This window comes from Wickerhamomyces anomalus (assembly GCF_001661255.1).
Source record: "Wickerhamomyces anomalus NRRL Y-366-8 unplaced genomic scaffold WICANscaffold_4, whole genome shotgun sequence".
Taxonomy (NCBI): Eukaryota; Fungi; Ascomycota; class Saccharomycetes; order Phaffomycetales; family Wickerhamomycetaceae; genus Hansenula; species Hansenula anomala.
In genome coordinates this window covers 389,550-411,183 of record NW_017567113.1, presented here as the reverse complement: position 1 = coordinate 411,183, position 21,634 = coordinate 389,550, and the positions used below count along the sequence as shown (strand labels likewise).

Here is a 21,634-nt window from a genome sequence, read left to right as displayed (position 1 = left end):
ATGTATTCAGGGGTGTAATACTCAATAAACAATGAAGTAATCAAGTATATTAGTTGTGCAAAAGTCAGTGGACTAGATGAACGACAAACTAGGCTGAATAACAAAATAATTAAAGTATTGAGTCCTTCCAACTTGTTCCTTTAATCTCGAAAAGTCAACGAGAGGATTCTTGAATAAATTCCGAAGTTGTACTTGATTTTAACAATGGTAATACTTTAACAAAATATTAATATTTTGTAGCTTTTGACGGGAGATCTAACAATTACTGTAAGAGTAGATTCCTGATCAATACTAATAATTGAACGCTATAGCAAATGTAGCAAATCAAGTAAATGTATAATAATTGAATAATTGAATAAGTATATAGTATAAAATAGAATAAAAGTAAAAGTAATAATAAAAGTATTGTTTTTATAGCATGATTTAATAAAGTAACCCGGAGTAGATAATTGGAATAGATGGTACAAACCACACACGTAGTTAATCTTGACACTTATACTTTTGGCAGCGGCCATGTAAATCCGGGGAGCAAAAATCCGGGACCTTTTAATTAAAATAAATGATTTTGAAACTTTGCTATAAACCTTTCGAATCTCAACAACAAGATACTTTAATATCAATTCCAATTCCCAGTACAATGGTCAAAGTTTATTCATACGCAGATAGCACCGATGTTGCCAATTCAGTGGCTCAATTCATTTTGAAAGCTCAAGATGAAGCACTCTCTTCAAAAGATTCATTCGATATTGCAATTTCTGGTGGTTCATTAGGTAAAGTTTTGAAAGCTGGATTAATTTCAAATAAAGACATTGCATCAAAGATTCATTGGAATAAATGGAGAGTATTCTTCAGTGATGAAAGATTAGTCCCATTAGAACATGAAGATTCCAACTATGGTTTGTTCAATGAAGTTGTTTTGAAAAATTTAGCACATGAAGGGATTCCAGGTCCAACAGTGTTTACTATAAATGAATCATTATTACATGATACAGATACTTCAAATGATGATGCTATTGCTCAAGAGTATGCAAGTTTCTTACCGGAATCATTAGACTTGATCTTGTTAGGATGTGGTCCAGATGGTCATACATGTTCATTATTCCCTGGTCATAAATTATTAAAAGAATACAGTGTGAATGTTACTAGTATTAGTGATTCTCCAAAACCACCATCAAGAAGAATCACAATTACTTTCCCAGTCTTGAAAGCTGCTAAATCAATTGCATTTGTTGCAGAAGGTGAAGGTAAAGCTTCAGTTTTGAAAGAAATCTTTAGTGATAAGAAAACCGAACTACCAGCTGAATTAGTTAATGAATTATCAGTTCCAGTTTCATGGTTTGTTAATGATGCTGCAGTTAATGGTGTCAATGTTACTACATCTAAATATTGAATTAAATTTATGCTTTGTGTTTACATTTTTTCCTAGTGTATGTCAACTTTTCCTAATACTTGCCATTCTTCAACAGGACCTTCACATCTTACGATTTTCAAAGCACCATTTGTCCAACCGAGATTATATTCCAGCAATTCATCATCTTCTAATGATAGTGTATCAGTGTTTAACAAATCCTCTACTCTAGTTTTGATGGTCCTTATCAATGCATTATCAAAATGGGTTAAATTTGTATAAACTAGTGATAAATGAGGATCAAATATTTCATTACACCAATCTTGAGCAGCATATTTTGATTCGGCCTGGTTTTGTAAATTGGGGAATTCAACATAAAGTTCTCTTATTATAGTAGCAAGACTTGCAAGATTTTTTGTTTTCAACAAAGATAGATAAATTTTCTTGAAGTAGGAATTTTTATGGTTAATCTTTAACGAGTTGAAAGTCAGCTCTATATCCATTTCCGGACCTCCAGCTAAAGCTGCAACACAGCTATTGAGCACAGTGTTTACATCGCTCATTGAATTGATTGATAGCTGAGATGTTATTGTGATGTGAGGCTCAAATCTTGGAGCATCTTCAAACAATGGATTTATTCCTATTATTAAAGAGTTTAACGTTTCATATATCTGTGAAGACTGTTTTGGACAAAGCCATAGTGCAATTGCTAAAAGAATGTTAGTCTCCAAGAATAGAGTAATTATATAGTAGCCACCATACCCATTTCAAGATTATTGATTGGTGGTATGAGATTGTTTAGCTCTGTTAAATCATACAAACGGTTATCATTAAAAGGGCCTAAATATCCGCGAAGTTTACCCTGCTACTGGTCAAAAAATCTGATTATATAATCATATCATATAAAATTACATAATCTGGCACCAAATTTTGTATAGGCTTAGCTTTTCTCAACATGGTCAGTGATTAATTACTTGACTCTAAAGCAATGTATAACTATTCTTGGGTTGTCAAGTGTTGGCAGCAGTAACTAGGCAACTTAAATCGCTTGTGGAGTAAGTTCATGCTGGTTCTGGTGTCTGAAAATACGAATCAATAGTTTGAGGATGTTTGAATATTTTTTCACAGAGGTTCGTGATTTGCTGAGTATGGTTCAAGTGTTTCATTCACTATTGATGCAAGATCAAATAGAACAGAGTCACCACCAGAAACAAGGTTTTACGTAGTCACATACTAGTTATATTCCCAAGGAATTTAAAACCCACTAGGCAAGTATATGAGTGATCAATACCAAGCTCACAGATGTATGAAAAGGTCCGTCTGTCGAGATCTAGGCTATTTATCAGTTCACCAAAAGTTAATCCGGCATTTCACCAAAAGAAATGTGAAGCCATTCATCGTCTCCACTACTCTACATGGAACAGAAAGTGGTATATTTGGAATCTATATGGTACTCTCAGCTCTGTATCTTCAACAGATGGGTGTTGAAGGAACTTGGAGTACGAACTGCATCACTTCTTAAGTGCTGACAGCTAACGTTGACCTCAACATTAATCTAATTTGCTTTGGGTACAAAAGCACTCCAGCCAAGATGAAGTCGCGAAGAAAGCTAATTTTGATAGTGTATCTCGTATTGTTTATTGCTCAGGTGCATGCTCAAGCAAACGAATCCATAAGAATCATGCAGTGAAGGCTATATCTGATGATTATAGACTTCACTCTTCAAACTCATCTACAATATAATCCGCACCGACTATTATAACGAGCAATTAGTTGATCTTCAACTTAGGATTTAACCTTGTTTTGAAGGTTAACATGAACCTATGTAATATGAGTCAGTAGTCTGTTCAGTATAGATCATGACTTGTCTAGGCTGAATTACCTTGGTTGATGGCTAGCTCTTTCAGCGTATCCACTTTATCCATGTCAACTCATGGTTCTAAATCCTGGTCCTGGAAACCCACCTCACGAAGCCCAAATCCCATCTTCTAGAAGGGGCCTTTCCATTATTCAGGTACCACCAATTTAGCACCACCCAGAAATGGCAAATTCAATGTGATCTTCTGTACGCACGAGTCTTTTTTCGTCTTTTTCTCGTCAAATTTTCTTTTTGGTTCATGATCATCGACACTTCCGAATTGAGAACTTTATCTTGGTTCTGGCCATAGTTGTACTGCGAAAAAATAAGCCAAAAAAATTTTGGATCCCAAAATCAAGTCAAACCAGGTTCTTGCTGTTTAAATACAAGAGAATATCCCATCTTTGAGAATGAAAGACACTTGAAAATCCCCTTTATGTTATTGTCAATAGTACATCAACACTTCCCCTTCCAATCATGAACATGCTAGTGCTCAATAAGAAAACCACTTACAAGTCTCCACCTTCATCACCAACACTGGAGATACAATCAAATTTAAGCTTTGAAGATGATTGTGCCTCTCAAATTAGTGCATCTGGGTTGATTTCTGCCACTACAAGTTTAGATAATTATATGTTTTTACCATTTGATCATGAATATGATACAAGCAATCCTCAACTTCCATCACCATTATCTCCAGTATTGAATCAATCTGAATTTTTCAATATAAGTTCTATAGAGAAGGAGGAATCAAGATTTGAAGAGGATGTTTTCAATTTCTTGATGGTTGATGATAATAAAATCAATTTAACAATAATGGAAAAGATTTTAAATAGATCTTTTCCAAAATGTTGTAATTTAAAATCAACTACAAATCCATTGGAAATTTTAGATATATTGTTGTCAACAGAACTGGAGGAATTACCATATGATGTCTTGTTTCTTGATATAGAGATGCCTGAATTAAACGGAGTGGAAATTGCTGGTAAAATACGATCAATTTATAAAAGATTTGATCAGTTGTCTATAATTGCAGTTACAAGTTGTTATTCACCAAGTGATTTACAAAAATATTCACAAGTTGGTATTGATTTCACAATTCCGAAACCAATAACTTTAGATCCAATAACTTTTAAAAGAACTGTATTGGAGGTGATGAGTAAAAGAAGATAGAGTGAATAGAGAGTTAGTTAGAGAAGCTTTTTTAATGGATTATGATTATTTATTTGTACTTTTAAAATTATAGTCTTGTAGTCCCTTGGGTTATGTGTCTGGTGTTGGGATGTAAGACATAAGTCCAACTTTGAACTTCTAGACCCTTTCCTCACCACCCTAGGCCCATCTCATCGCAGAAATCCAGGTCAATTTCGTACCTTGCTTTTTCTAGGGCGAATTTCAGGCCAATAAACAAATGGTGAAACATAATCAAATTTTTTATTTAGCCATTTCATTCCTTCAATTCTTTTTACAAATCTCAATTCAATAAATCCCAAAACAATGTCACTACAAGATTGGATACAAGATGTCCAACCAATCTCAAAGATCTATGAGATCCTCGAAGCTTCCAAAAATGTCCCCGATGAATGTCCTGTTAACGATCCATTGGGCGGTGTTGACATAAGGTGTGGTCCAATCTTGAGATTGATTGGAACTTTAGAAGATAACACTGATAATTATAGAGCTTCAATTATGTTGGTTGTTAAAGGTTCTGAAATTCCAAAAGTCTCATATGTTCAAGGTCCTGTCATTCCAGATTCTTTAGATGAATTGGCTAAAGGTGAATATAAACATCAAGTGTTTTCCACTGTTGGTGACTACAAATTTTACAGATTTTTAATTGATACAAAGTTGATTGCAAAAGAACAAAAGATTAGATATACTGTTAATGATGTCTTATCTTATGAATTCTTCTTACCTGCAGCTTCTCAACCTATGAACATTGTGTCATATTCATGTAATGGGTTTTCTTTATCAACACAAACTGAAACTTATAAATCTTCATTATGGTATGATGTCTTGAATCGTCATCATTCTTCTCAGCGTTATCATGTTATGCTTGGTGGTGGTGATCAAATTTATTGTGATGCTATCAAGAATGCTTCAAAAGTGTTCCATGATTGGTTAGAGGAGAAAAATCCAGTCAAGAAACATCATCAAAAATTGACTAAAGAGATTAGTGATTCTTTCCATGATTTCTACATTAATCAATACATGAAATGGTATGGTCAAGGTTTCTGGAAAGGTACTAATGGTAAAATCTTGGAAGCTTTATTCCCAGTTGCAATGGCTACAATCCCTTCAATTAACATTTATGATGATCATGATATTATTGATGGTTATGGATCTTATCGTGACTCTACAATGAGCACTGAAATCTTTAAAGGGGTTGGTAATATCGCTTATCAATACTATATGCTTTTCCAACAACAAGTCAATTATAAAGATGATGATGAAGCTTATTTGAAAGATCCAAGTTGGATTCTTGGTAGTAAACCAGGTCCTTATATGGGAGAAAAAAGTCATTCAATCTTTACAAAATTGGGGAAAGGTATTGGATTCCTAGGGTTGGATTGTAGAACTGAAAGAAAATTGAAAACAATTGTCACTAAAGAAACTTATGAATTAGTTTTCAAAAGATTACAAGCTGAAGTTAAAAAAGATCCATCAATTAAACATTTATTAGTGTTATTGGGTGTTCCTATTGCTTATCCAAGATTGGTTTGGTTAGAATGGTTATTAAATTCTGTGATATTGGCACCTGCTAGAACTTTAGCTCAAAAGGGTATCATTGCAAAAGGATTGGTTAATGAATTTGATGGTTCTGTTGAAGTTTTAGATGATTTAAATGATCATTGGTGTTCAAAACATCATAAAAAGGAGAGAAACAATTTGATTGGTAAATTACAAGAGTTTGGGTCGAAAAATGGTGTTAGAGTAACTATTTTATCTGGTGATGTTCATTTAGCAGCAGTTGGGCGTTTTAAAACTAAAATGCATTTAAACCACTTCTTCAACAAAGAGAAATATCAAGAACATAACGATGCCGTCAAGTCAAAACCTGAAGAAGATCCAAGATTAATGTTCAATGTTATTTCATCGGCAATTGTCAATGCTCCACCACCAGATGCTATGGCTGGTTTATTAAACAAAAGATCAGGTATTCATCATTTCGATCACAATACAGATGAAGATATGGTTCCGATCTTTACAAAAGATGTTGATGGATCCATTCGTTCAAATAAAGAATTCTTAAACAAGAGAAATTGGGCAGATTTGATTTCAATTCACAACATTCAAGATAAAGAAGGTTATAAGGTTGGTGACGAAAGACTACCAGGTCCTGTTACAGGTATTCCTGAAGGATTGAAAATTAGAGATGAAAGAGATTTAAGTTACAGAATCTCGGAAAATTCTTTAATTGCTACAATTCATGTTGAAAAAAACCATGAAGATATCAAAAGTGAAACCTTGGGTTATGAAATCGCAATTCCGGGTTTAAGTGGGAAGTATCAGCTAGAAAATATTGGTTTACGAGCTTAGATTGCAGCGATAAAGAGAGTTGATTTTCTCAGTTTCATAAGTTATTGATATTCAGTGTTCACTCATTATCATGGTTTGTTTTTTTCTCAGACATTTTGTTTCCTTGATTGTTTTTGTACTATTACTGTTGGTTTTTGTATTACTTTTTGTACTCATATTTTACACTATTATTAATTTATAATTGACTATACTTTTTCGAATGTAGAGCTTTAAGTAGATAATAATTCTTGACAATTTTATTCTTTATACATCATTTAGAACGTCATCACCATCTAAATTCTTATACTGGTCAGCTCTGATTTGAGTTTGATTTTGTCTTATATAGTTGACTTTCGCTAATTGATTGACAGCGTATCCAGAGGTGATAAACTCTTGAAATAATTTTCCACCATGAACTATGTAATTTTTGTCGTCATGTAAAGCAGCGCTTCGATAATTTGCCCATGATGCTAACGATAGATGTTGAGTGCCGAGTAACGTTTGAGTTTTAGCCTGCCAACCACCTTCTCCAAAGGGAAACAGAAAAGGCAAATGAGATGGGAAAAAAAGTTCAGATGTATGGTCGATTGATCTAAACTCACCACCGGTGGTTAATACCATTCTTTGTGGAAGCGAACCTGTAGGGTTGTGTTTGTTGATCAAAGCAGCGATTTCATCACCAGTTGGTGTGCTATAAGTATTTTTATCATCCATTTGTTGTCGAACTAATTTAATTGAAGATTCCCAAGGAATGGAAGGTAATTGTGTTAATATTTTGGAAGCATTTTGATATAATGATGCGAAAGGATTATGATCTCTCATAAAAATTTCTATATCGTGGACTACACCCAACTGTGATTGTTGTAAGAATGGATTATTGCTGATTCTAATTCTTGTTGCCTCATCTGGGTCATATGTGTATATTTGAGCGAATCTAACACCTTCAGTGGGAGTTGAGGTTTGGTTCTCATGTGGACGATTGAAAATTGTTTGAGGAAGATCCTTTATTTGATGGGACAATTGACCACCGACGAAAATGAAAGGATAGGGAACACCAATATGACGATTTGTAGCAACCTCACATCTTAAGGAGCTAAAAGCAAACATGTTGTTGAAAACCCTTATGTTCTTTTTCATTGCAATTTCATCTGGGTTATCAGAAGGATAGAAAAAAGGTTTTAGACAGTCAGGCAAAGCCGGTAAAGGTTTTAAAAGTGGGTCTCCAGCAGGGTCCAAAAGACGATCAGAGTTTTTGCAAACCCTACACTGTTCTTTCTGGCCTTCAATCAAACAATTGAAGCTTAGTGCATTGCAGTTGGGGCACCTTTTATTGAATTTACCAACATCACAATATGGAACTGATGCAAAGTCAAAATCAGAACGTGTAATGATTGAATCTGGGAATGGTGTCTTGACCGTATCATTAGGATTTCTCCTGTTAACCTCGTTCGTTGCCTGGACTGTTGAATTTCTCAAAACTCTCAAATTTCTGAGTGGATTCATTTGCGCAGCATCTCTATGAATTCTTCTTGCAGGAGGATTGTGAACTTGTGAAGCGAGTTGGCTTTGAGGTGGTTGCAATCCTCTGGGCCTGCCATTGGATCTTTGACGCCGTGGAGCCATGGATAAATGAACTATAGTTCAGCTTGATGTTGGTGGATCACATTAAAAAGTGGTGAGCTATTTGAAGATTTGTTTACATTTTAAATTATCACGAACTTCAACAACGCGACGTTCACGTGAACCTGACGCGTCAAACAAAAATTCGCGAATTGGGAGATCACACCATGTCCAAACGGAGGTCGGAAGCACTAAAAGACCAACTTTGAACAGCAATAACTCGAGTTACAAATAATCAGTAGCACTCAGACTACAGCACGTTCATATTGACGTCGAACCGATTCGTTCCATGTAGGTCTCATGTTCACTGTATTTTTTTGCCCCTCCTTCAAGAATTTCTATAATAATATTTAGATACGTTTTGCCAGCGCACGACTCATCGCTTCCGTTTTTGGATAATTTCCACTTTGAGAGATTTCAAAGAGAAAAAAAATTAAATAAAAAAAAATTTGAAAAGTATAAGAAAAATTTGTATTATCAAAAAGCTGTTAAACACACTGACATACTTGAATAGAATTAGACTTCTTTGATAAAATGGCTAAAGAGTTCAAATCCAAGAAAAGTGGGAAACCATCTCACTCAAGATCCTCAAAGGATCATTCTAAAAAAGGTGTGAAGAGACGTCATCATGAAGCTGAAGAAGAACATCATGATGATAATGAAAAATTAGTTGATGAATTAGATAATGAATATGAAGAAATTGCTGGTTTATTAGGTGCTAATGTTGAAAAAGATGATGATGATGAAGAAAGTGAAGATGACGAAGAAGAAGAAGAAGAAAAAGAAGAAGAAGAAGTTGAATCAGGTGATAATGAAAAGATTGAAGCATCACTACCACAACAAGTTGTTGAAGAGTTAGCTACTGATTCTGCAAAGTTTACTGATTTAAATTTATCTGCACCAACTTTGAAAGCAATTGGAGAAATGGGATTCACTACAATGACTCCGGTTCAAGCCAGAACAATCCCACCATTATTAGCTGGTCGTGATGTTTTAGGTGCAGCTAAAACAGGTTCCGGTAAAACTTTAGCATTTCTAATCCCAGCCATTGAAATGTTGTATTCATTGAAATTCAAACCAAGAAATGGTACAGGTGTTATTATTATTACACCAACAAGAGAACTAGCTATGCAAATTTTTGGTGTTGCTAAAGAATTAATGGCTCATCATTCCCAAACTTTTGCACTAACTATTGGTGGTAACAATCGTCGTGCAGAAGCTGAAAAACTGATCAAAGGTGTTAATCTAATAGTTGCCACTCCTGGTAGATTACTGGATCATTTACAAAATTCTAAAGGTTTTGTTTTCAAAAATTTGAAAGCTTTAGTTATTGATGAAGCTGATCGTATTTTAGATTTTGGTTTTGAAGAAGAGATGAGACAAATCATCAAAATTTTACCAAATGAAGGTAGACAAACTTTCTTATTTTCAGCTACACAAACTACAAAAGTTGAAGATTTAGCTAGAATTTCATTAAGACCTGGTCCATTATTCATAAATGTCGCAGCAAAAGAATTGAATTCCACAGCTGATAGATTAGAACAAGGTTATGTTGTTTGTGAAAGTGATAAAAGATTCTTGTTGTTGTTTTCATTCCTAAAGAAAAATATCAAGAAGAAAATTATTGTGTTTTTTTCATCATGTAATTCTGTTAAATATTATAGTGAATTATTAAACTATATTGATTTACCAGTATTAGATTTACATGGTAAACAAAAGCAAGCAAAACGTACAAATACATTTTTTGAATTCATCAATGCTGAAAGGGGTATATTATTATCTACAGATGTTGCCGCAAGAGGATTAGATATTCCAGCTGTTGACTGGATTATTCAATTCGATCCACCTGATGAACCAAAAGATTATATTCATAGAGTTGGTAGAACTGCAAGAGGTACTAAAGCTACTGGTAAATCACTTATGTTTTTATTACCAAGTGAACTAGGATTCTTGAGATATTTAAAAGCTGCTAGAGTCCCATTAAATGAATATGAATTCCCAACAAATAAAATTGCAAATATTCAAAGCCAACTGGAAAAATTGATTACTACAAATTACTTTTTACAACAATCAGCTTCAGATGGTTATAGATCATATTTACAATCATACTCTTCACATTCTTTGAAATCTGTTTATCAAATTGATAAGTTGGATTTAGTCAAAGTTGCAAAATCATATGGGTTTAAAGTTCCACCAAAAGTTAATATTACTATAGGTTCAAGTGTTACCAAAACTAATAAGAAAGATAAACATGACCAAAGAAAAAAAGTGAAGCGTTGAAGGGTTGAATCCATTTGCATAATTTTGGGGGGATTAAAAGTGTATATTAATAATTTCATTTGAATTAATTGGAAATTGGAATATTGTAACGAAAGAAAAGCTACAGAATGTGATTGATCCTTCCTATTAAATTGAAAAGAACTCTTATATATTATCCTATGATGTTGAATCCCAGAACCCGTGAAAACTAATATAAAAAACAATAATAAAAAGGATAGAAGTAAAGAAGTAATTAGAACTGAACGTATATCTTCTTAATCATACTTGATATATGCAAATAAAAAAAAACATTTTAATCATAAACTTCATGATTTTTCTTTGATAGATCAACTGTTGAAAAATGATCTTTAATAAATTAATATTTTTTTTTGGTGAGGCACCTTATCTTTTTCCCAATAAACCTAAAAACTCTTCTCTTGTCTTTTGAGCTTCTCTAAAACAGCCAAGCATACAACTAGTAACGGTACTTGAACCGGTTTTTTGGATTCCACGACTAACCATACACATATGAGTAGCTTCAATGACAACAGCAACACCTTGAGGTTTCAAAATTTCTTTAAGAGCCATTGCAATTTGCTTTGTTAATCTTTCTTGAACTTGAAATCTTCTTGCATACATTTCAGCTAATCTTGCCAACTTTGATAATCCTAAAACTTTTTTATTTGGAATATAACCAATATGAACTTTCCCGAAAAATGGAACTAAATGATGTTCACATAATGAATAGATTTCAATATCTCTAACAATAACCATTTCATCATGATCTTCTTCAAATACTGCTCTTTTAATCACATCTCTAATATTATCTTCATAACCTTTTGTGAAATATAGCATTGCTCTTGCATATCTTTCAGGAGTTTCCAGTAAACCTTCTCTGTTTGTATCTTCTCCCAACTCTTCCAGTATGACTTTAACCGCATCACTTATTCTTTTCTCTCTTAGTTCAGCCTCTTCAGGAGTTGAATCAATTCTTTTTCTAGCACCGACACTTGGCCATGAAAGACCATCTGAATCAATTGGTGGGTTTAAAGTGTAAGGAGAAGCTGGTCTTATAGCTAATGGTGAGTCAATAGCACGTGGAGCAGGTCTGGTTGATGGTTTTGGATGATGAGTAGTTGGTGATGATGATGATGATGAGGAGGATGATGGTTGGGTATTATGATGATGATGATGGTCACTTATTGAAGTGTGGGCAGTGGTGGAATAGCCAGCACCGTTTACATGAGCATTTGGTGGGAGTGAAGAAGATGAGGAAGTTGATGGAGGACTCAAATTCAATTCTGAAATGTCTCTAGCTAGTTTATCAGACATATTGTATTAGATTCTTATCTTTATATCTTTTGAAAGCCCAAAACACCAATGAGACGAAGCTGTTGATTAAAAAATTGACAGTTGATAATCAGAGTACCAAAAACCAAAGAGCCACCAGGTTTAAATACCGAGATTCACTTTATTTAATTTGAAAGATGTTCAATTCCAAAGAACTTAAGCTTTTTGGCTGTTTTTTTCACATGGACGTTTATGATTCAAACGGTGAAAAAATAAAATAAAAAAAAAACGCTTAGTCAGGGCTGCGTAACCGTATGCTCAGCTACAAGTTAAAATCTGATCAAATAGTGTATAAATTTCATATTAAAGAGTGTGATAAATTCATAATTTCATTCATAATTCCATTCGTAATAGTGAGTCAATTCCTCAAACGAAAACACGGCCAACACCATGGCAGACTGGACTAGAAAATTGGGTTGTTAGTACTAAGTCAGCTTCCAACTATTGTCATTATACTCACCATAAATCTTCATCCAAAAAGAATCTAACCAATCCTGATCCTCTACAGTTCCCACACATGATCCCTCCTATTGCAGGGTCTCCAGGCTTAACAAATCTTGGTGGCATATTATTTACTGTTGTTGTTTGATATGAATAACTTTGAGGACCATGAGTGAAACCTACATTTGTTGAGCCAGAGGAGAATGGAAGCCCAAATCCTCCAAAATTTGAGCTGTTTGAACTATAGCTATATTGGGTACCAACATTGGTATTAACAGTAGTAGCACCATTTCTTGGAGCAAATCTCTTCCAGCATTTATTACATGATTTCCCATTCTTCAACTTCTTTCCAGTGTTGTGACATTTGGAGCACCAGTACCCTCTTGGATATTGCCATGGGACACTGTTTGTAGGGCGCACTTGAGGCTGTTGTTGTTGGGGTATCTGGTGTGAGCTTGAAGAATAAGAAGATGGTCTGTTTGGAGGAGGAGGAGGAGGAGGAGGATGCTGTTGGCTGTTGTTGTACTGGGGCAGCTGGCCAGTAGGTGCTTGTGAGATGGCCTCGTCGTACGACGGTGGGAGTTCCTCTATTTTGCCCATTGTTCTGAGTGAGTTTGATGATGTTTTGGATATGTTTTGGAGGGTTCAGTTCTGTGATGTTTTTCTTTATTGTCATCTTTAAAAGCACTAGCCACAACGGATGAGCCTACTTCCCGATGTGGCTGGTGCGCCTTCGCTCTGTGGCTAGTGAAACGCCATGTTTTTTTTTCTTCCACAAGACAAAAACAAAAAAAAACAATTGACAAGTGCCAAAATTTCAATACCAAAAACAAGTTTCACTGAGGCTCTTTTCGTTCTATTGCACTCTAGATTCATAATGGTGTGGCTTACAGAACAGCAGAGTATGTGTTGTTGGGATTTATCATGTCTTTAGGATCATTCAAAAGTGAATACACATGAGTTATCCATTTTTTTGACGTGTCTTGAATCATTCAAAAGAAAGATTTATTACTAACAGCTTCAATTCTATAGAATTCGGTGTTGGTTTCACCGCAGGTGGTATGTTGATAAAGTATCGGTCTCGGATTCGTCAGGTTGGCTAACTTTTATTTATAGGTTTGGTGTTTTTCTTATTGGGTATTGCAACATTTTTTGATTCTGCTTTATTAGCACTAGGTAATGTGAGTCAATCATCTAAACTACATTGGAATTATAACTAATATTTGTTTAGCTTCTATTTGTTATTGGTGTTGTCTTAATCATTGGGCCTCAAAGAACTGTGGTATTCTTTACTAGACCAACAAAGATTCGTGGTTCAATTGCATTTACATTAGGTATTTTCTTGATCTTATTCAAATGGCCATTCACTGGATTCTTGATTGAAAGCTTTGGTATACTAGCCTTATTTGGGTATGTATCTATCATCTAAAAGAGGTTCTAAAAATCTGAAACTAACATTGTCTTCAGTGATTTCTTTGCAGTTATTGTTTCATTCTTAAGAAGTGTTCCAATAATAGGACCAATCCTTTCACACCCTGTCGTTGCACCTGTAAGTTTTAATGCATTTCACTCATTCTTTATGCTGATCACTAACAAAATTTCCCAGGTTGTTGATAAAATCGCTGGTGTTAGAGTCCTCCCAGTTTAATCAATTTACAAATTTATAAATGAAAAAAACACAACAAAGGGACAGAAATTGTATTTTTACTGTACATTATTATATATACATCATAGAAAGATTAACTCAACAGTAGACTCTAAAGGGAAAACCTCGATTTTTTGTGATCTAACATATTAATAGATTCCATCTCCCAGGTTCGAATTGAACTCATCGGTAAGGGCAGAAATCTGATAGAAAAGAGGAAAAAAAAATTCAAGCGCAGGATTCATGATAGCTGAAACGATAAACATCAACAAAATTTCCATAAAATGCCAGCTATAAAGAATCCACAAAGAAGGTCAAACGGTGTTGCTGTTGAAGTCGCTTCAGTATTGGGATCAGGTACATCTAAAATCAGCAAGAAGATAAGAGATATTGAAAGACTGTTGTCTAAAAGAAGAGATAAATTACCAGCTAATGTTATTGTGGAAAATGAAAGAGCTTTAGCTGCTTTGAAAATCGAGAAAAAAAATGCAACAAAGATACAACAAGTTAAAAAAAATGCAAAGAAATATCATATGGTTAGATTTTTTGAAAAAAAAAAAGCCTTGAGGAAATATAAACAAGCTAAAAAGGAATATGATCAATTAATATCTTCAAATTCTGAAAAGAAAGAAATTAAAAAGGCTAAAAAGAAACTTTCACATTGTGAAATTGATCTGGCTTATGTTGTTTATTTCCCAAAATCTTGTAAATATATTGCACTTTATCCAACAAACTCTTCAGAATCAGAAAAAGATGAAACTTTAAGAAAAGGTTTATTGAAAACTGAAGCTGAAAGAAATCAATATAAAAAACAATATGAGCAAATGATAAAAGATGGCACTATCTTGGTGGAGGATATTCTTAAAGGTGAAACTGCAGCTACGCAACAAAGTATACAAGATCAAGAAGATGAAGCACCAGATGCTGCACAAGAACAAGATGATGCAGAAGATGATTTCTTTGAATAAAAAAACATTTTCGATGAGACAATCATTTGTTGCAGCTCCGTGGCTTGATAAAAGCGGTATCGTTGAGCTAGTTAAGATATTGTGGTTGATCTAATTAATATATAATAATTTTTATGACATTATAAAGCTGCTGTTCATTAACATTATACGTAGTTATATATAAATATTGTTAAATATTAATTATATGATCGATTATATTAAATTGTCACTAGCGCTTTAATTAAGTTATAGTAAAGCGCCAGTTCTATGGATATGGATAATATTTACTTCTGCTGTATAGCTGTAAAACTTTAGATATTATATCTTAATATATATATATATTGTATTATACATGGACAAATCAATTTATTTCTGTCTTTATTTGATTATTTTTTTTCATTTCATTCATAATAACCCTTGGCTTTTAGATTTACTTCTCAAGATCAATCTACCACTAAGGATGTCTGCAATTTCATTAAAATGTTCCCAGTGAACAGTCAAACCTTTTCTTAGCTTAATATCAGCCTCATTTTCCCACAATTGTTTGATAGATGTGAATTTTAGTTCAGAACCTTCAATACCAATAACACATGCACTTTCTTCATTATCCCCCACAATTGAAACTTTTTTACCATCAACAAATTTAAATCTCAACATTGGATCAGAACCATCTAAATTATTTGAACTAATTTTTTCATTCCATTCTTCAATAAATTTAGCACATTTGATAGCAAATCTTGAAGCATTAACTCTATCCAAAGCAGTTGGTGCACCACCTTGTTGGACATGACCAGGAATAGCAGTTCTTGTTTCAAATCTTTTATTACTTGATTCTTCAATAATATCAGCAATCAAATCAGTAGTGAAAATGCTTGAAGCTGTTTCATTACGAATCAACATTTTACCACTTCTGATATCACCTTGATCCTGTAAGAAATTCTCTTTTAATAATGCAATATCTTCTTGAATAGTCTTCAATGTGATTTTCTTCTCTGGCGTATAATTAGCAACAGAACCAGTAACTAATCCAATATAACTTGCAACATAACCTGAATGGCCACCTTGTACTTCAACAACAAAGACTCTTCTTCTTGAAGATGAAGCAGATTGTTTAACAGCATCACAATAACTGACTAATGAATTCAAACAAGTATCTGAACCTAACGAATATTCTGTACCTGGAACATTGTTTGAAACAGTTGATGGAATTAAAGTTAATGGAATATTGAAAACTGGGAAATTATTTCTTGCTTCTTCTAATTCTTTTAATGCTCTAAAACCTTCAAACCCACCAATGATTATTAATCCATCAATATGATATTTTTGGAAATAAAATGCAACAGTACCAATATCTTGTGATGGTAAGGTACGATTAGTACCGATTTCTGAACCACCTAAATTATGCCAATCTTCAACATCAATCCAAGTTAAAGGTTTCATTGAGCCATGACGAACTAATCCACTGAACCCATTTTGAACAGCAAACGGTTTATGACCTCTTGACAATGCATATAAAGCAGCAGCTCTAGTGGCAGCATTCAAAGCAGCTGATGAAGCACCAACATGAATAATTGCAATGTTTAATTGTTTAGAAGCATCCAATAAATGGGAACCATCATCGTGTTGAGAAATTGATTGGAAGTTTTGATAAGATTCAATAAAGTCAGTATTTCTGAGGGAGATGGCTTTATCAAAATCTTTGGCTTCAATAGCAGCGGCAACTGACTTTGTTAATTTAACTGCATCAACTAAAGGTTGGCGAACAATTTTGTTTTCCAAAACACCAATCAATGGAGATGGATCCTCTGGAGTCAAGTCTAAAACTGCTTTAACAGCTTCAACACCTTGTAGAGTAGCGAGCATTCTATCAGAAGCAACAGCTGAACCACCTCTTTGAACATGGCCTAAAGTGGTGATTCTTGTATCTAAACCTAATTCAACAAGAACATCTTTAACTTCTTCAGAAGTGATTGGATTCAATTCAGAATCTAAGGCACCTTCAGCAACTATAACTGTTGTTTTTCTTCTACCTTTTTCTCTATGACGACGACAAACTTGTTTCAATTCATCTTTCCAAGTATCTTTATTAGCAGCACGTTCAGGAATGAAAATATAATCAGCACCAGTTGCTAGCCCAGCATTCAAGGCTAACCAACCACAATGTCTACCCATAACTTCCACAACAAAAGCTCTTGAATGAGAGGTAGCAGTTGCATCAATATAATCAACCATTTCACAAATACGTTCCAATGAAGAATTGGCACCAATTGTATTATCAGTACCACTCATATCATTATCAATTGAGCCAACTAACCCAACAATTGTTAAATGTCTATGAGGTGCAACTTCATCTTCACTGAAATCACCGTTTGCCACCAATTCATCAACTAATGAAGGCCATTCTGATCTAAATAAATCAGCACCAGTTAATGAACCATCACCACCACAAACAATAAGGGCATCAATACCGTTTGAAATCATATTTCTAGCAGCAGTCAATCTACCCCATCTTTCTCTAAACTCTTTTGAACGAGCAGTACCAATCAAAGTACCACCTAAAGATAACCAACCTCTAACATCTTCCCAAGCCATTTGTTTAATGAATTCACCTCCATTAACTAAACCTTCATAACCTTCGTAAACCGCAAAGACATCACATCCATAAAAGATACCGGCTCTAACAACAGCACGAACTGCGGCATTCATACCTTGAGAATCACCACCAGATGTCATAACTGCAATCTTCTTCTTTTTAGATTCTGGATCTTGCGATTCAGTACTTAATTCTTGAGCAAGTTGAGATGCAAAGAAATCAGCATCAATTTTACTTGGAACAAAAGGTGTTGGATGTTCAACAAATGAAATCTTGTTACCTAAAGGATCTTTTGTAATGATTTTTGAAGATTCAATTTTCAATCCCAAGATTTTAGAAACTTGTTCTAATTCAGTTGTGAAAAAATTCAATTCACCATCTAATAAACTTGAGCTTTCCATTGGTGTTAGATCAGAACCTGTTAATCTTAATTTTAATACAACACCTTCCGATTGTATACTATTGCTCTCTTGTAGTGGGATTCTTGCACCATTTTTTGGATCAACTTGTGATATTTTGAAAGATTCCAACCAAGTTTCTCTTAAAGAATCATGAGAAACACCTTTTAATGAACTTGAAGCGTTTAAATCTCTTGTATAGTTTCTTATCAATTTGAATCCCAATGATTTGTAGAATCCAATAGCTTCTTCAAATGTCTTCAAGTCTTTTGTTGCAAAAGAAGTGAATGCAACACCCGAGACTGACATTGTTATATATTGTTCTTTCTTTCTTTTGTGAATTTAATGAATACTCTGATTCAATTGAGTTCACAACGGCTTCTCTTGTCAAAAGGGATGTCGAGTAAATTTATATCACCATGAGGTCCATCACAAGTTGGCCCACGCAAAGCACCATCAGCTGCCAAAAACAGCTCGCGAATGCGTTCTGCAACAGGAGGGTGACCCAATTCGCGAATTTAATCTGAAGTTGATGCTTCAGGTGACTCTCGAGGTGGTGCTGGTGCTTTGGAATCAGCTCATCCACATGCTGCTCGTGGTTCTGGTCGGTGATGGGCTCGGTGTGCTTGTGGGTGCCTTGCGTTTGCTAGAGCTGTTTGGTCGGCTCAGTATCAGAATACTCATACTGGAATCGGTTTCATCTTCATTGGCTTCGAGGTTTAATACTGGACCACTTCCTCATTGTATAACTGCAATTCCTCCCCATGCTCAAACATTCTTCCAAGAAGCTGCTCTACACAGTGGATCCTCATCAATAATGTATCTGATGTCTATACATAGGGCACCAAAAAGGAAAAATTTGGAAAAACCATCAACTCATGAATCGTTAATTGTTTGTCCATGTGCGTTTCCTTCAAATGCTATTTCTTACCATCCACAAGTTTATTCAGCGTATTTGAAAAATGTTCTTGAAATTCATAAGAATGTTTCATTCGCTACTGTTAGAGACTATAAAGACATTGAAGCCACTATAAGAAGATTAGGTTCAGAAGTTGTTGTCTTTAATTATGATTTTATGAAACCAAATTTATCAGATTTTCAACTTTCATCAATACACTGGGAAGGTATACCTGATTGGAAGATGCCAGATATAGTTCATTGGATAAAGAAAAGGAAAGGAATACCCAAATTGTTACGGAAAAGTTCATTTCAATTTGACATTGTATCAAATGCCCCATTTTATGATCTCAGTGGTGCATTGAACTCTTCAGATATCATGATTGAACATTTCAATTCATTACTGGCTAATGCTAAATTGAGATGGTCTAGATTATAGAACTACATAGATTTTGTTAACGATATATAAACACAACTTCTAATTACTATAAAAACAAATAAAAAAGAAAGACTATAATAAAACTCACAATACTTGATTTGGATTCTTGAATGAAAAAGTACATAATGTCTCTGGAACATAATTATGTGCCTCGTCATAATGGTACACTAAATCAAACCAACTAGTAAGAGGAGGACCTCCTTGACAGCTTGGTTCTTTACAACAATGGTCAGACCAGTTCTCCCAGAAATCTGGGGACGATGAACTAGAAGGTCCTGATGTAGATATGGAAGAGCACGATGAGAGTGTATTTGCACTTGTGGTACTTGTTGGACTTGAATAGAATGAAGTTGGTGTTGCTAAATCAGGGTCTGGAACTGATAATTGACAAACTGGTGGGTTTCTTGCGTTATCTTCATACAATTCTTTATGGGTTGGAATATCAACAATATCATTCAATACGTGGTCTGATAGGACATGATCAGTTAATTCTTGTTCTGTGGCGAAAACTTGTTCACATTCATAAGGACATTTGAACTTCAAAGGATGAGTCTTTAAATGACGAGTCAATTGCTGATTTGTAGTGAAACCTTTTGAACAAACTGAGCATTTCAGTGGTTTGTCAGGGGAGTGGACCCAAGCATGAACTTTCAAATGAGTTTCTCTAAAGAACCCTTTGCCACATTCGTCACATACAAACGGTCTTGAGTTTGAATGGGATCTTTTGTGCTGAGCCAAAAGACAAGGTCTTGAGTAAGCCTTCCCACATCCTTCAGCATCACAACGATATTTTTTAGGTCTCTGTGATTCCTTCATTGTGCTTTGACTGAATCTATAATAATTGCCTGGTGACTTATCATTGAATTGCAATTTGTTCAAATGTTGAATGGTGAAAAAGTACAAGTCCGAATGGCTGTTAAATGGTGTCCTATCAAATTTTCTTGAGGATCTGCATTAAATCCGAATTTTACTACAATAGAGAGTCGAGACGTAAATAGAATGGGCATTACAATAAAAACATCACTCTTTGACGAAAAAATCAATGATATCAGCAGCTATTTCTTCAACATGGGTCTCAAGGGCAAAATGACCAGTTTCATAGTATTTGGCTTTGAATTTAGAAGCATCTCTCTTATAAGCTTCAGCTCCTTCCACGGTGAATATATAATCATTCTTACCCCATGCAACCAACACTGGAACTTTTGAATTTCTTAAAAAACTTTGAAATTGTGGATATAATTTGATATTATTTTGATAATCATAAAACAATCCCAATTGAATTTTAGTTTGACCAGGTCTTTTCAATAAGAATTCATCCAAAACAGCTGGTGCAGGATCAATAACGTTTGGATTAGAAACACCTTCATAATATTGTGATAAAATGTTTTGTTTATCTTCAATAAACTTTGATAATGCATCAACATAACCTGGATCTTGTTCATCACCCTTGGCCCAATATTGTTTCAATGCACCCCAAAATCTGTCATCAATACCTTCTTCATAAGCATTACCGTTTTGTGCAACAATACCTGTGATTCTTGATGGATTCTTCAAGGCTAATCTGAATGCAACAGGTGCACCATAGTCAAAGATATAAACTTTAAATGAATCAATTTTCAAAATTGAAATAAATTCATCAATTGAATCAGTTATATTGGCGAAGCTATAATCATAACCCTTGGGAGTTTCTGTGAATCCAAAACCTGGTAAGTCTGGGGCAATAACATGGTAATGTTGAGATAATAATGGGACCAAATTTCTAAACATTATTGATGAAGTTGGATAACCATGTAATAATAGAAAAATTGGTTTATCTTTTGATCCAGCTTCCCTATAAAACACTTTCGTGCCATCTTTGAGTTGAATTTTGTTGACTGTTGGTGTGATGCTTGACATGATTGAAGTAATTGTGGTTTAATTAACTTGATTGATTTGATTGTTATCCAAGGTGGATTCACCTCTATTTATATTAGATGTTCTTCTGCCAAAAATGTGGATCTAATCATGGTCATTTGTTTCCCATAGACTTAATAGCGCAATCAATCGTCATTCTTCACCCATCCACGTTCCAACTCGTGCCAATGGCTTCAATCACAACAAAAATTGGAGTCTAATCAAAGAAAAAATTGGTTTCTAATCACAAGGGTTTCCATCATACACTTTTGCATTTCGCGAATTCCGCGAAACAAAATTTAGAAACCACCATCAACAACGATGGAATTCCATCATGATGAGAAACATCGTTTTTACAACAAGTTCAGCATGGTTTTGATTAGTGGCATTTAAACTATTTGGCATAGCCTGCCTTTCTTCAGCTCGA

The 21,634-nt window shown here is 34.4% G+C and overlaps 14 protein-coding genes across 14 annotated transcripts; 7 read left to right on the top strand and 7 right to left on the bottom strand.

Annotated features, from left to right (window-relative positions):
• Positions 1–637: 637 nt before the first annotated feature.
• Positions 638–1,390, top strand: WICANDRAFT_63243 (6-phosphogluconolactonase; the record flags this gene model as incomplete). The annotated part of the gene is made up of 1 exon (XM_019183515.1): positions 638–1,390. One exon carries the CDS (start codon positions 638–640, stop codon positions 1,388–1,390), a length of 753 nt encoding a protein of 250 aa, XP_019037943.1.
• A 32-nt stretch (positions 1,391–1,422) lies between these two features.
• On the bottom strand, positions 1,423–2,061 carry CPD1 (2',3'-cyclic-nucleotide 3'-phosphodiesterase; the record flags this gene model as incomplete). Its single annotated transcript, XM_019181880.1, has 1 exon — positions 1,423–2,061. A coding segment is annotated over one exon (639 nt), but the record flags the coding sequence as incomplete, so codon positions are not given.
• Positions 2,062–3,989: 1,928 nt separating this feature from the next.
• Positions 3,990–4,379, top strand: WICANDRAFT_33100 (response regulator; the record flags this gene model as incomplete). The annotated part of the gene is made up of 1 exon (XM_019182033.1): positions 3,990–4,379. One exon carries the CDS (start codon positions 3,990–3,992, stop codon positions 4,377–4,379), a length of 390 nt encoding a protein of 129 aa, XP_019037941.1.
• Positions 4,380–4,703: 324 nt separating this feature from the next.
• On the top strand, positions 4,704–6,746 carry WICANDRAFT_84482 (uncharacterized protein; the record flags this gene model as incomplete). Its single annotated transcript, XM_019185715.1, has 1 exon — positions 4,704–6,746. The coding sequence occupies one exon, from the start codon at positions 4,704–4,706 to the stop codon at positions 6,744–6,746; it is 2,043 nt and encodes a 680-aa protein (XP_019037940.1).
• A 243-nt stretch (positions 6,747–6,989) lies between these two features.
• WICANDRAFT_63239 (uncharacterized protein) lies at positions 6,990–8,348 on the bottom strand (the record flags this gene model as incomplete). The annotated part of the gene is made up of 1 exon (XM_019183514.1): positions 6,990–8,348. One exon carries the CDS (start codon positions 8,346–8,348, stop codon positions 6,990–6,992), a length of 1,359 nt encoding a protein of 452 aa, XP_019037939.1.
• A 531-nt stretch (positions 8,349–8,879) lies between these two features.
• Positions 8,880–10,625, top strand: HAS1 (ATP-dependent RNA helicase HAS1; the record flags this gene model as incomplete). Its single annotated transcript, XM_019183513.1, has 1 exon — positions 8,880–10,625. One exon carries the CDS (start codon positions 8,880–8,882, stop codon positions 10,623–10,625), a length of 1,746 nt encoding a protein of 581 aa, XP_019037938.1.
• Positions 10,626–11,006: 381 nt separating this feature from the next.
• On the bottom strand, positions 11,007–11,936 carry FOL2 (GTP cyclohydrolase I; the record flags this gene model as incomplete). Its single annotated transcript, XM_019182045.1, has 1 exon — positions 11,007–11,936. One exon carries the CDS (start codon positions 11,934–11,936, stop codon positions 11,007–11,009), a length of 930 nt encoding a protein of 309 aa, XP_019037937.1.
• Positions 11,937–12,320: 384 nt separating this feature from the next.
• HUA1 (Hua1p) lies at positions 12,321–12,995 on the bottom strand (the record flags this gene model as incomplete). The annotated part of the gene is made up of 2 exons (XM_019183512.1): positions 12,321–12,357; positions 12,415–12,995. 2 exons carry the CDS (start codon positions 12,993–12,995, stop codon positions 12,321–12,323), a joined length of 618 nt encoding a protein of 205 aa, XP_019037936.1.
• Positions 12,996–13,272: 277 nt separating this feature from the next.
• GOT1 (Got1p) lies at positions 13,273–14,043 on the top strand (the record flags this gene model as incomplete). Its single annotated transcript, XM_019184868.1, has 6 exons — positions 13,273–13,297; positions 13,428–13,454; positions 13,512–13,576; positions 13,627–13,805; positions 13,863–13,944; positions 14,002–14,043. The coding sequence occupies 6 exons, from the start codon at positions 13,273–13,275 to the stop codon at positions 14,041–14,043; spliced, it is 420 nt and encodes a 139-aa protein (XP_019037935.1).
• A 281-nt stretch (positions 14,044–14,324) lies between these two features.
• On the top strand, positions 14,325–15,008 carry EFG1 (Efg1p; the record flags this gene model as incomplete). The annotated part of the gene is made up of 1 exon (XM_019181862.1): positions 14,325–15,008. One exon carries the CDS (start codon positions 14,325–14,327, stop codon positions 15,006–15,008), a length of 684 nt encoding a protein of 227 aa, XP_019037934.1.
• Positions 15,009–15,219: 211 nt separating this feature from the next.
• PFK1 (6-phosphofructokinase subunit alpha) lies at positions 15,220–18,357 on the bottom strand. Its single transcript, XM_019182579.1, has one exon. It carries the CDS (start codon positions 18,285–18,287, stop codon positions 15,393–15,395), a length of 2,895 nt encoding a protein of 964 aa, XP_019037933.1. The 5' UTR covers positions 18,288–18,357; the 3' UTR covers positions 15,220–15,392.
• Positions 18,358–18,510: 153 nt separating this feature from the next.
• On the top strand, positions 18,511–19,351 carry WICANDRAFT_105596 (uncharacterized protein; the record flags this gene model as incomplete). The annotated part of the gene is made up of 1 exon (XM_019180449.1): positions 18,511–19,351. The coding sequence occupies one exon, from the start codon at positions 18,511–18,513 to the stop codon at positions 19,312–19,314; it is 804 nt and encodes a 267-aa protein (XP_019037932.1). The 3' UTR covers positions 19,315–19,351.
• Positions 19,352–19,422: 71 nt separating this feature from the next.
• WICANDRAFT_18917 (uncharacterized protein) lies at positions 19,423–20,109 on the bottom strand (the record flags this gene model as incomplete). The annotated part of the gene is made up of 1 exon (XM_019180810.1): positions 19,423–20,109. A coding segment is annotated over one exon (687 nt), but the record flags the coding sequence as incomplete, so codon positions are not given.
• Positions 20,110–20,334: 225 nt separating this feature from the next.
• On the bottom strand, positions 20,335–21,210 carry WICANDRAFT_63230 (epoxide hydrolase; the record flags this gene model as incomplete). The annotated part of the gene is made up of 1 exon (XM_019183511.1): positions 20,335–21,210. One exon carries the CDS (start codon positions 21,208–21,210, stop codon positions 20,335–20,337), a length of 876 nt encoding a protein of 291 aa, XP_019037930.1.
• Between the last annotated feature and the right edge of the window lie 424 nt (positions 21,211–21,634).

Coding starts and splice junctions, on each gene's coding strand:
- PFK1 (XM_019182579.1), bottom strand. CDS start 18,287: ATGTCAGTCTCGGGTGTTGCATTCACTTCTTTTGCAACAAAAGACTTG.